Here is an 11,883-nt window from a genome sequence, read left to right as displayed (position 1 = left end):
CCTCCCCCCCCCCCCACCAAAACAAGCCACCTGCTTCAAGTCTGAAACTTCAGGAGGAAAAGGTTGAGGACTGGGAGGATCTGGCTGAACAGGGAAGCATCAGGCAAAGATGTCATTATCCAAAGCATCCATTCTTACTGAGGCTAAAAACCTAGACAGCAAACCAGGTGGGATGCTCCACACGCAGGAGACAACCTACCTCCTTCTGGGGCAGCACAGAGAAGTTGCTGCTGCTCTTCCCCCCCTCTGGCAATTTGGTCTCTTGGATCGGAGTCTTCATCTTATCCAGGGAGCTGTCGCAGGCCAAGTGCGCTGAGCCAGAGGACAATGGTGAGCGAGCTGCAGAAGAGGGGAAGCTGCTGGCATCCAGAGACTCCCCAGCAAGACCAGAATTAGAGAGGTGCAGAAGCTTGGTTGTGCTGGGTGGGCCAGCAAAGGGCTGGGATTTGGCTAGAGGAGCATTACTCGGGACAGGAGTAGAAGTCAATTGCTGGGGGTCAGCTGCAAGAGCAGGGGCGGCGGTGTGATGCTGAAGGTCTGGGTAGAGACAAAGCACAAGATTCATTAATGGGGGAGAGGTCTCCGAGGAAGGGGTGCTCCAAATCCCCCCAACACAAACGCTAGGTTGGTCTGGACAACCATCAGGTTCTCTCCAGCCCCGCAGCGCTACGAAAGCCCCTGTTTGAGGGTACACGTCCAAGGCAGGAGCAACTTCTCTCTTACTGGGCTCCTCTCTGCTTATGAAGTCCCACTTCTTAGATTTCTCATACACCACTAAGCAGCAGGAGGCTGCTCCAGATATACGGAAGAACAGGAGAAAAGTCATAAAGAAGGGTAACACCGAACGGGTTAGAGCACCAATGCAGACCTGGGCAAACAAGGGGCTTTTCTGCATGCTGGGCAAACGAGAGGGATGGAGGGGGATGTTGCTCTGTTTGAGCCAAAACAAAATGTTTCATTTTGTTATACAGAGAGGGCAGGGTTTTTGCTTTAAAAATGTATATACACCAGTATATATATATTTTTTTATATATATACATTTAGGTAAATTTTGTAAAGAAACACAGGGCATTTCAAGGCAAAACCAACCCCCAAGCGCTCCATTTCAAAACTATCAGTATGAAGCGCTCCCACTCTTCCACCCTATATCTGGATTTTGGGCTGACAATTCAACCTGACCTCATGCAGTTCAACCCCATCTTAGCTCATAAAACATTTGAGCAAAAGATGTCACCCAGGTCTGCTTGTGATGGGAAGTACACGGTGACGGGGGCACAAGCAAAAGCTCCATGAAGCCAGTAGATAGCCACCCCACACTGACTTAAAGGAGTTCTGAGTCAAGCCCCATGATCTCAGAGGGGAATAACATCTCTCTGCTACCCATGATCTCCAAGCAAGGCTTGACCTCTTGGCCTGGAACCTGGGACAGGTCTGGATGGGACAGGAAGCAGCAAAGCAGGACAGCTCACCTTACAGGCTGTCTGACCTTGGTCACCAGGAGCCAAAACCATGTCAGGGTCCTGCCCTGGGGGGTGCCTAGTGCTAAGGATTCAAAGCACCTGGTTCTGCACATAACAATGCTACAATAGTGGAAGGTCCTACCCTGCCTGGCTGCTCCTCATCCAGGATGGCTCTGGGCACAGGGAGCATCTCAGCCCTACCATGAGCTATGCTCCCCTCTCAGTCACAGTGAGTCCCCTGCCAAGGACCTCAGAGGGAAGACCCACCTGCGTCTCCTCCACCATCTTGCAGCATCTGGGCCTGTTTCTGCTCCACATCAAACTGCTTCTGAATCAGCAAAGGGCTGCGCACATCCACCGTGCTGCATGCCACACTCTCATTCACATAACCTGCCAGAGCCCGGCGCTTATCCTCCTGGAGTGAGTCTCCAGCCAGTGGCCTGTCCCCCTGGCCCTCTCTGGCCGCCCCTCCTGGTGGAGGGGAGCAGTCAATGGAGACAAAGGAAACCTCTTCCGGCTCGTTCCTGCTAGCGTTGGGGGTCTTGGCAGATCTTGGCTCCTCCCTTGGTGCTGATCGGCCGGTTACCAGGACTTTGCTACCAGCCCCAGAGCTCAGGTGATTCATGTTCCCAAAATACCCGTTGTTCACACAGACTGGCTGCTGCTGGCGACTGGGCCAGCTCTGGGTCTGCTCACTGGGCATATCCAGCTCTACAAGCCCTGCTTGTCCCGCTGGCACCTCCCTACGATTCTGCTGGCTGTCCAGGGGAGGTAGGCTGATATTTCCGGGGTCGCTGCCTCTATAGGAGGCCTGCACCGCCCCAACTGATATGTTTCTCATCTGCTGGGGACTGAGAACCTGCCGTGGAGGGGCTGGAATCCACTCTGGGACCTGCAAAAAAGGGCGAGATTAGATCGCAACATCAGTGCTATTTGCACCTTGCTTGGGTACGGGGCTCCTTGGGACAGGGTCTGGCTTCACACCCTGTTCCCTTCTTCACTTCAGTCAGGCAGGCAAGGATCCTGGGGACCCTCCAAACTGCTGCCCACTGCAAGTTCTCCCTGCCCCGTGCTGCCCGGGTACCTCAGCCCTTCTCCAGAAACAGGGCAGCTTGGAGACAGAGAGAATAACTATACAAATGAGTTCAAGAGAGATGTCACAGATCAGTGGATGTGGAGAGAAAGGGCATGTCTCCACCGCCACAACAGCAATGAACAGCTTTCACATGAATACCATGAGCATGCCTCGCATACCCGCTCCCAACGCTCCAGCGAGGCAGCTCCTGGGTGTCTCTCCGACACCTCAGTCTCAGGCATCCTCTTAAGAGCAGCCAGGTGGGTTTGGGACATGCCTGATGGCTCTTGCTGACCTCCCTGGCCCCAGAGGTGCATGCATGCGAGACCACCTTCTAACTGAGGAAACCGGCATGAGCCGGGAGTGTTTGGCGCATGCCCCAAAGGATACCCTGCACACCCGTTCCTACCATGGAGAACAGGAGACAAGGGCAACTCCTGAGAAACCAGGGGAAAAGAAGCCAGCTGGCAGGGCCAGGCATCAGGAAGCAGCATCCCCAACCCGCATGCCCCACCCCACAGGAGACTTCCAGCCAGGCAAAGCCGGAGGGAACTCAGCCCCACATGCACCATATGATTCAGTGGGGAAGAGTCAGGCCCAAATCCAGACCAAGAGGCAACTCCGTGAGCAGCAGACCTTCTCTGGCATCTCCACCGTCGGATCCCTGAAGCCCTCTGCAGCACTGTCAGAGGCCACGATAGAGGGAGGGCAAGATGCAGGTGTCACCGGCTTCCTGGGCAGCGGAGAGGCGATGCCAGACCCCTGAGAGCCAGGACTCTCAGCAGGTGGGGAGGTCTGGCTGCATGCCAACGAGGAGCTGGACGGGGATCTGGTCGCCTGATGAGAGGATGGAACAGCAGGACCTGAAAGGAGAGCACACGCTAGCATGTGGGCAGGGGCAGGGAACACAGGAGCAAACAGGAGGCCTGTGCAGGCAGGGGCAAAGGCAGGGCTGGTGCAGCCTTGAGCAGAAGGGCACCAGCCTGCTGGGAACAAGGCCTGCACTGGCCATGGATGTGCCGATACTGGGAAAGGCCCCTGCCCATAGAAAGAGGGGTGCATGCTCCTGGCAGCTCTACCAAGTCAGACAGTGACTGGCAGGAACAGCCAGTGCAGAAACAGGGGGACATGTGGGCCCTAGGGACTACCCTGAGACCCACAAACTCATCTCAGGCAGGCTCCAGCCAGCTCCTGACACAACACACCGTGGGATCAAACACACCCTTACGCAGGGCAACCCAACAGGCCCAGAAACCACATCAGAAAAGCCAGGACCTACTGCCTGCTAGTGACAGCCTCTGCCCTCCCACACCCCTGCTCAGCCAGCTTGCCTGCCTTTCCACCCAACTTCCTCAAAGGGGCAGGGCTGGGAAGAGAGGTCCCTTCCAAACCTACTTTTCTGGGAATCTAAAAAACAGGCTAAAGACTGGGATTCATCAGCCTCGGGGGTGGGAAGGAAGGATGATTCAGGCTTCAGTCCTGGCCTCTCCAAGTACTTTCCTCACATAGGCTCCCCCTGCCAGCTGGGGACTGTGGCAGAAAGGGAGGCAGCATCCCAGTGCAAGGGAAAGCAACTGGGCTCAGCAGAAGGCTGGCCCAGTGGTGCCAACACCCGCCCGGGGTGCTTGGTGCCATTCTCCTCCTCCCTGCTCTACCACCAACTTCCTGTGCATCCCCAGGCACGCTGCTCAGGGACCATCCACCCCCACCAGGAACGAAGCCCAGACCCCTGTAAACCCACGCAAGCGCTGATCCCACGTACATGCACCCAAATCCCTCTGGGAAAAATGTACTTCCCTGCTTCACTGAACCACAAACAGGCAGGCTGGAAGGGACCTAGGGAAGCACTCATATGCCACCCCCTGGCTCCAGTCTAAGTGGGATCAGTCCAGTCTAAGCCAGCCCAGCTAAACACATGTAACCTGCTCTTAAACACCCCCAGCAACGGAACCTGTGCAGACCAGCCTCTCCCAGCACACAGAGGATAACCGGGGGTTTATCCTCCAATGTCCCCACACCAACAATGGCAGATATCAGGGAATGGGTCACACTCTAAACCAGCAAGTTATGTATGCTCTCCCTTTAAAGCACCCACCCCAGGCTGCCTTTGGAGGCAGTGGGCCTCAGCCCAGCAGGAATAACAAGCTTCTGCCATGGCTAGAGAAAAGCCACAAGGCACCTAGCACCTGATTTCTTGGGACAACAAATTGCAGAACAGGAACAGAAATGCAGGTGACAGGGTCATAACCAGGCTACCAAGGAAGTCTCCATGCAGCACCCACCACCCCTTGAATGCACCTAAGGAGCCAGAGGATGCCATCCAGTGAAACTCTACTTGGAGATGTGTACAGACAAGGGAAAGGACAACAGACCTCCCCCTGGCCAGTGCCTCCTTCCTGGTCAGGTAGATGGATGCTGGCCAGGACCTGGACCAGAAGGAGCATGGCCAGAAGGTCCAGATGCTGGGCTAGATGGAGTAACCACTGGCATGACCCAGTACGGTCCTGCTTTTTGCGTGCGCATGGAAGACAATATGTGAAGGACTGTGGGGGCTGCACATCCCGCGGTACCAGAGTCCACGCACGCCTCTTGGAGGCCCAGGGGTCAAGGACAGCCTGCAGAAAGGCAACATGGGGCCACTTACGAACTTGCATCGCCTCGTACACCCGCTGCACCTCCTCTTCCAGTGCCCAAAAGTTGGCCTGATGGAGGGCGTTGAGGAAGACTTCCACCCATCCATTCCGGCGCCTCAGGAAGTCAATGAAGTCCCACACGGCGACGTGGTTCCCCCTGCTGTTCAACACGGCTCGAATTTCCTCCTGCCCAACAGGACAAAGCAGAGGAGCAGGGGTCTGTCAGCCACTGGCAAAGGCTGGGCAGGGCTCTGGGAGCAGCTAAGCAATCCAGAAAGAGCAGCCCGGAGACATAAATAAAACTTACCACATCTGGAACAGAGAGGGATGCTGACACAAAGGGAAGCATCTGTTCCACGCGGATGACGTGGAACTTGGACATGTTTTGCTTAATGTACTTATAAACTTCATCCTCGGCAAACGTCATCTTCCTTCAGATCCTAGGGGGAAAAAAGACCCAATGAATGTAACTTCCCCCCAACTCTCCCCTCCCCATGGCAGGGATTCACGTGCTTTCCTGTTGCAGGCTGGGACCTCCGTTGAATGGTTGGTCTCCACAGAGAATAAACCTACTGTCCTTGCAGACCGCAGTTCCCGGCCTGATAATAATTAGAATAGCTCAAAGTATTTTATTAGGGTGGAGATAGAGAAAAACCCAGAAGGAGCTTTCTGACTAGGAGGGTAGTCAAGCATTGAACAGGATGCTTAGAGAAGCGGTGGGCTCTCCACCCTGGGAAGTTTACAGGAGCAGGTTAGACAAACACTGGACAGGGAATTTTAGTTCGGGGTGATCCTGTCTTGAGCAGGGTATTGGACTAGAAGACCTCCCGAGGTACTTTCCAGCCCTACTTTCCTACCATTCCCATGAGCCCTGTCGCAAAGTTACAAGACACGGCACTACAGGCGCACCAATATATCGTTGCCCATTTAATCGGCACTAATAAAAGGGAAAATGACATTATTGGCTATTGGCTTTTTTTGGCCATTGTAGCCAATAAAGATTACCAATAATTATGTCTTCTGGCCAGGGCCCTGGACACCTGGGCTCCCTTTCCCCCACACGGCTGGCATCCCTGGATGCCTGGGTTCCCTTGGGAAACAGCGGGTTTCCTCTTGCAAGTGGATGGCACTCTAGCCTGGAAGGGGTCCTGCTCGGGGCTGAAGGGAGCGAGATGCAGGGAGCAATGCATGCACGTGGCCAGGAAAACAGCCGTGCAGCATGGAGAGCAGCTCCCTGCAGGTAAGTCTATGGAGGGGAAGGGGCATGGGGAAGAGAAGGAATATGTGGGGGGCAGATTGAGCTCCCCATGGTGAGGGAGGGAGTAGGGCTGGAGGTACTGCCCAGCCAGGGCAGTGCATGGGACCCAGGGCTGGGGCGGGGAGCAGGATGAATCCATAGGAGGCTTGTCCAGGGGGCATGGGGAAGGCAGCTCCCCACCACTGCATGTAGCCCCCAGAGGAGGCATGGGGGGGCATGTGCCTTGCCCCCCCAGATTTGTGCACAGGGTAGATGTGGGCTGCTCGCTGTGCGCCCAAAAAAAAAAAAGTTGTATTTATGTAAAGGCATTTTAAAGTAAATCGGTTAGCAGATCAGCATCAGCTGATATGATTGGTTAATAATCGGCTATTGGTATCGGCCAAGAAAATCTTTATCCTTGGTGCACCACTGCATAGCATCCTTATCTGCCATAGGCAAAGTTCGGGGGACAATAGTGACAAACATCCCGATGCTGCAAAGGTTGTTAATGTACGCTCAAAAGAGCCCAGGAAGAGGACCATGCCCTCCATTACAGAGGAAGGCAAACTCGCCCACAGTCTGTACCTATCTGCCCATGGGGGGAAATCCCTTCCTGACCCCAAATCTGGCGACCAGTATGACCCGGAGCAGAGAAGAAAAACCCTGCAGTGAGAAACCTCTGGGTTTGAGTCCCAGCAGGAGCATTTGGCATAACCCAGTCAAAAGAAGATGGTGATGACCTATTCTCCATGGCCAGAGGGGACAGCACAAGATGTCATGGTCTTGAATTACAACAGGAAACATTTAAATTGACTTTTAGAAAGAAGTTTCTTGCTCTGAGGGTGGTTCAGCACTGGAACAGATACCTAGAGAAGCTGTGAAATCTCCATCCTTGGAAGTTTTTAAAAGCAGGTTAGACAAGCACTTGACAGGAATGGTTTAGACCAGGGGTGGGCAAAATACAGCCCACGGGCCACATCCAGCCCGCCAGTTGATTGTATCCAGCCCATTGGCAGCCGCAAAGTAATAGGATCAAGCCCAGAGAGGCCATCAGTTCTGGCTGTTGTGTCATGCCAGGCGGACAGGCACATCTGGCACTGTCCTGGTACTGTCCACAGCTTACACCAGCTCCTGCCCCGTGTGCCAGAAGCAGTGCTGGGTACATGCTAGCATCAGCTCTTGATGCTGACTGCAAGTTCCCTCCAGGGATCGGGGCAATTGCCTGGGACCACAGCTGACATGTTGATGGAGCAGTGCCACCTGTGGACCCGGGAGGCTGCCCCCATCCCCAGTGGGAAACAGCCGCCTGCATCCACAGCTGATGCCAGCACTTGCCTGCCACTGCTTCCGGTGTGCAGGCTAGGAGCTGGTGCAAGCTGCAGGGCCGTGTCGTGCCATAGGAGCAGGTCACAGAGGTGGAAGTAGGTGGGGAAGGAGGGAAAAGGGGGAGACGGCAAGAATCAGCCCTGCCCATGATAAGCAACAGCAGCCAGTGCTGGGCACTGCGCAAAAGCAGGAGCTGGCAGTGGGCATGCTTACAGCCATTCTGGCTGTGGCTGCCCGAAGCCCAAGCATGGGCTACCCTGTGGCTCCTTCTGGCTGCCGCCCTGCCCTGCCCTGGGCCTGCGGGGTGGCGGCACAGGAGAGGAGCCACAGGGCAGCCCCAGGGTGGGCTCTGGGCAGCCACAGCCAGAAGTACCCTGGAAGCAGCGAGTACACCCACTGCTGGTTCCTGCTTTTCCCCAGCACCGGCCACTACTGCTCATCATAGGTACCTCATTTCTCAGTCTCTGTCTGCCCCTTCCCTGCCCTTTCTTCCCCCAACCATCCTGCAGCTACAGCACAGCCCCACAGCTTGCATCAGCTCCCAACCCATGCATGTGCAGCAACCAGTGCTGGGTGGGCGCCAGCACCAGCTGCAGACGCATGTAGCAGCTTCCCCCTGGAGATCGGGGCATCTGCCTGAGCCCCTCCTTGGGGTACAAGGGCAGGCTGGAGGCTGAAGCTGCTGCCCGCACCCACACCAGCTCCCCCTACCTCCACCCCTCTGCACCCACAGCCCCATCCCACAGTGAGGTTTGGTGACCTATTGTGGGGTGTGGAGAGGAGGGAGTATTGACCCAGCCCACAACAGCTCCCCAAAACTCCCTATGCGGCCCTTGGGCCCAAATAATTGCCCACCCCTTGTTTAGACCAGGCAGATCCTGTTCTGAGTAGGGGTTATTTGGAAGGGACGACCTCCCAAGGGCCCTGCCAGTCCTATTCTCCTATGATTGAAATAAACAGCTTTCAATCAGTCCAATGAGTTAACTGCCTTATGTTGCAGCACCGCGTTTACTAAATATTTACTGCTATGGCGGGAATGTAGGCTCACATGTGGGATATAACACCAAGGGCACTCTGCTTGGACTCAGATCCAGTGTCTCAACAAAGATGAACTTTCTCTTTCATACATGTTGTGCTGCAGAGGCGAATAGGAGCTACAGAGTCAGGTTAGAAAGAGAAGCCTGATCCAAGTGACTGCAGCCCGGAGTCTGGCAGCTCTGCAGGAGCTCCAGCTTGCACAGAGACCTGCAGGGGCAGCGGCTATAGCAGTTCAGCAATAGTTTCACTTCCTGCTCTGAAGCTCCAGGGAACACAAGCAGGATGCAAAGCTTCTAGTTAGCCCTGGAGGTCTCTCGCAAGGGGATCCCTTGTTCACACACCACCAGGACTTACCTAGGCTCCATCAAGAGGCAGCAGCACACATGGGACTAAAGGAGCAATGGTTTGCTGCTGTCAGGGAGCCAAATTCATCCTCCTCCTCTTACGTCACTACAAACAGCCTGTAAACAAGGCAATGCACCCAGTGCTATAAATGCCACCGGTGCCAGGGGCCTCCTCACCAGGTGCAGCATGAAGCAGATGCCCCATGCTGGCCCCCTGAGCAGCATGTGTAGCCGATCTAGCCTGCAGCTTGCTGGGCATGTGGCCCCCCAGACACAGGACACACACTGCCCACAATGGCATAGGGGGCCTGAGGCACAGTGGACACAGTGTGCCGAACTGGACCCCTGTGCTGCCTGCAGTCCACGCAGTGTTGTGTCTGGCCTGCATGCCACATGCAGAAGGGGGCTGGGGTTGAGGCATGATATCAATCCAGATCATACAGTGCCACGGGCCATATGCCTGACACCACTGCCTCAGCCCACAGCAGCTGGGAACCAACCTGGTTCACACCGGGGAAGACCTGGTCCCCATCAGGACAGAATCAGGGATAACCAAGTCCCCTCTCTGCAGCCCTGTGGAGCCGAGGCACAAACTGAATCCTAAAATCCTAGAGAAGTGATGCTGGAAGGGACCTCCAGAGGCCACATCTAATCCAACCCACTGCCTGAGGCAGGATCAGCCCTGTGCAAACCATCCTGTACAAGCCATAAGCGAAACTCTCCATCAGACTGCCATGAAACCTGAATGAACACAAGACATAACACCGGAACCTGCCACCAGTGAAGCGGATGCCAGGCACCTAGCATCCTGCTGCCGTGACACGCCATCAGTTCACACTCAAGCAATCCCATGCAGAGGGCCGTGCCCCTGCTACAGAGGAAGGCAAAACCCACCAGTCCGTACCAACCTGACCAGGAGGTAAAAGTCCTTCCTGACCCCAGCTACGGTGCTGGTCTGACCCTGAGCGGAGACATAAGACCCTATAGCCAGAAACCTCCGGCTTTGGTCCCATAGGAGCACTGGCACTGCCCAGTCTAGTGCCAAGCCCTGGCTGCCAGGGCAGCCTGGCAGACACTGGAAGGCTGCCGTCACGTCCCCTCTTCAGCACCTTTTCTGCAAGCTGAACGTGCCCAACTCCTGCCGCCCACCTGCTCCTGGGGACACCCCAGGCCTCTTTCAAGCGAGGAGCCCAGAACATAGGGAGCTTCATGCTGGGCCCGGCTTCCCCGGGCAGGCGACCCCCCACCCCCACCCCAGGGAGAGGTACAGCGCACAGTGGGCGTGGGACCGAGTGTGAGGAGGAGGAGGGGGCGGGGTGCGTGTGGGTGTGTGTGTGTCTCTGTGTATGTGTCTCAATTCTTGTGTGTGTCTGTGTGCGTGTGTGCATATCTGTGTCTGTGCATGTCTCTGTGTGCATGTGTGCATATCTATGTGTCTGTACATGTCTTTGTGTGTGCGTCTGTGTGCATGTCTCTATGCATGTGTCTCTGTGTATGTGTGTCTCTATGCATGTTTGCGTGTTCCTATGTGTGTGTCTCTATGAGTGTATGTGTGTGTTTGTGTCTGTGCATGCATGTCTCTGTGTGTTTGTGTCTCTGTGTGCGCGTCTCTATGCATGCAGATGTCTATGCATGTGTGTCTCTGTGTGCATGGCTCTGTGCGTATATGTATCTATGTGTGTCTCTATGCATGTGTTTGTGTGTTCCTATGTATATGTCTCTATAAGTGTATATGTATTTGTGTGCCTGTGCACGCATCTCTATGCACGTGTGTCTCTATGCATGCAGATGTCTATGCATGTGTGTGTCTCTATATGTGCATGTGTGTCTCTGTGCGCGTGTCTCTATGCAAGCAGGTGTCTGTGCATGCCTGTGCGTCTCTGTGTGCATGTCTATGCATGCGTGTGCATGTCTGCAGGTGTCTATGCGTGTGTGTTTGTGTGGCTACATGCATCTATCTATGCATGCGTGTGTGTCTATGTTTGTGCGTGTGCCCGTCTCTGTGCGTGTCTATCTGTGTGCGCATGCGCGTGCATGGCCGTGCGAACGCTCGGTGGCTGGCTGGCTGGCCGGCCGGCCGGCCTCTCCCCAAGCGCGGGCGCTCCGGTCCGCTGCCCCCCGCCCTCACCCCACAGCGCCGGGCGCACACGCACACGCACATGCACACACGCGTTCACCCCCACCCCCCCTCACCTGGGGGTGGCGATGGCGGCGCACGAACCCGGCAGCAGCAGCGCAGCCCTCGCGCCTCGCGAGGACGTTCTGAGCCCGCCCCCTGCCCGCGCCCGCCCATTGGCTGCTCCGCTTGCCTGTCCGAGGGCTGCTTGCAAGAGCTTCCTGCTGCGGCGGCGGCCCTACACTCCCCTGCCCCTCCCCCCGCTTCCTGCCCCATGGCCTCCCCTCGCCCTTTGTGGGGACCAGGCCCTGATGTGGGTTTACCAGAGGGCACTGCCCATTTCCTTGACTTTGTGCAGAGGGGGCGCAAGGCCGGCTGTTAAATCCTTGCCAAGCACCCCCACTCCCTCACGGTGCGGGGCGGTCTCCTCTCGGTCAGGCCCCGCGGACCTCTTGCCCGCTGGCGTCCTGGCAGGGGGAAAAGTAGGTTGCCCGGGGAGGTTTCCCTAGTTTTCATAGACATTAGGGGCTGGGAGGGACCTCGCGAGATGATGCCCAAAGGGCAGGAAGTCTGCTGGGGTCAGATGATCCCAGGAAGATGAGCAGCCAAACACCTTTTGAGTGAGTCCAGGGTAGGTGCTTGCACCACCTCTGG

The 11,883-nt window shown here is 56.0% G+C and overlaps 1 protein-coding gene across 1 annotated transcript in view; it reads right to left on the bottom strand.

Moving 5' to 3' along the window:
- Positions 1-11,389, bottom strand: part of MAVS (mitochondrial antiviral signaling protein) — a 15,278-nt gene extending 3,889 nt beyond the window's left edge. The window contains exons 1-6 of the mRNA XM_019526448.1: positions 11,307-11,389; positions 5,476-5,608; positions 5,180-5,354; positions 3,172-3,398; positions 1,728-2,352; positions 200-537 (exon numbers count right to left, since the gene is read on the bottom strand). Coding sequence (XP_019381993.1) covers positions 200-537; positions 1,728-2,352; positions 3,172-3,398; positions 5,180-5,354; positions 5,476-5,595 — 1,485 coding nt within the window. The 5' untranslated portion in view covers positions 5,596-5,608; positions 11,307-11,389. The remainder of the gene's footprint in view (positions 1-199; positions 538-1,727; positions 2,353-3,171; positions 3,399-5,179; positions 5,355-5,475; positions 5,609-11,306) is intronic.
- Positions 11,390-11,883: the final 494 nt, after the last annotated feature.

The sequence above is a fragment of the Gavialis gangeticus genome, unplaced genomic scaffold (genome assembly GCF_001723915.1).
Source record: "Gavialis gangeticus isolate Ggan-Ray unplaced genomic scaffold, GavGan_comp1, whole genome shotgun sequence".
NCBI classification, from domain to species: Eukaryota; Metazoa; Chordata; order Crocodylia; family Gavialidae; genus Gavialis; species Gavialis gangeticus.
This window is presented reverse-complemented; position numbering and strand designations above follow the sequence as displayed.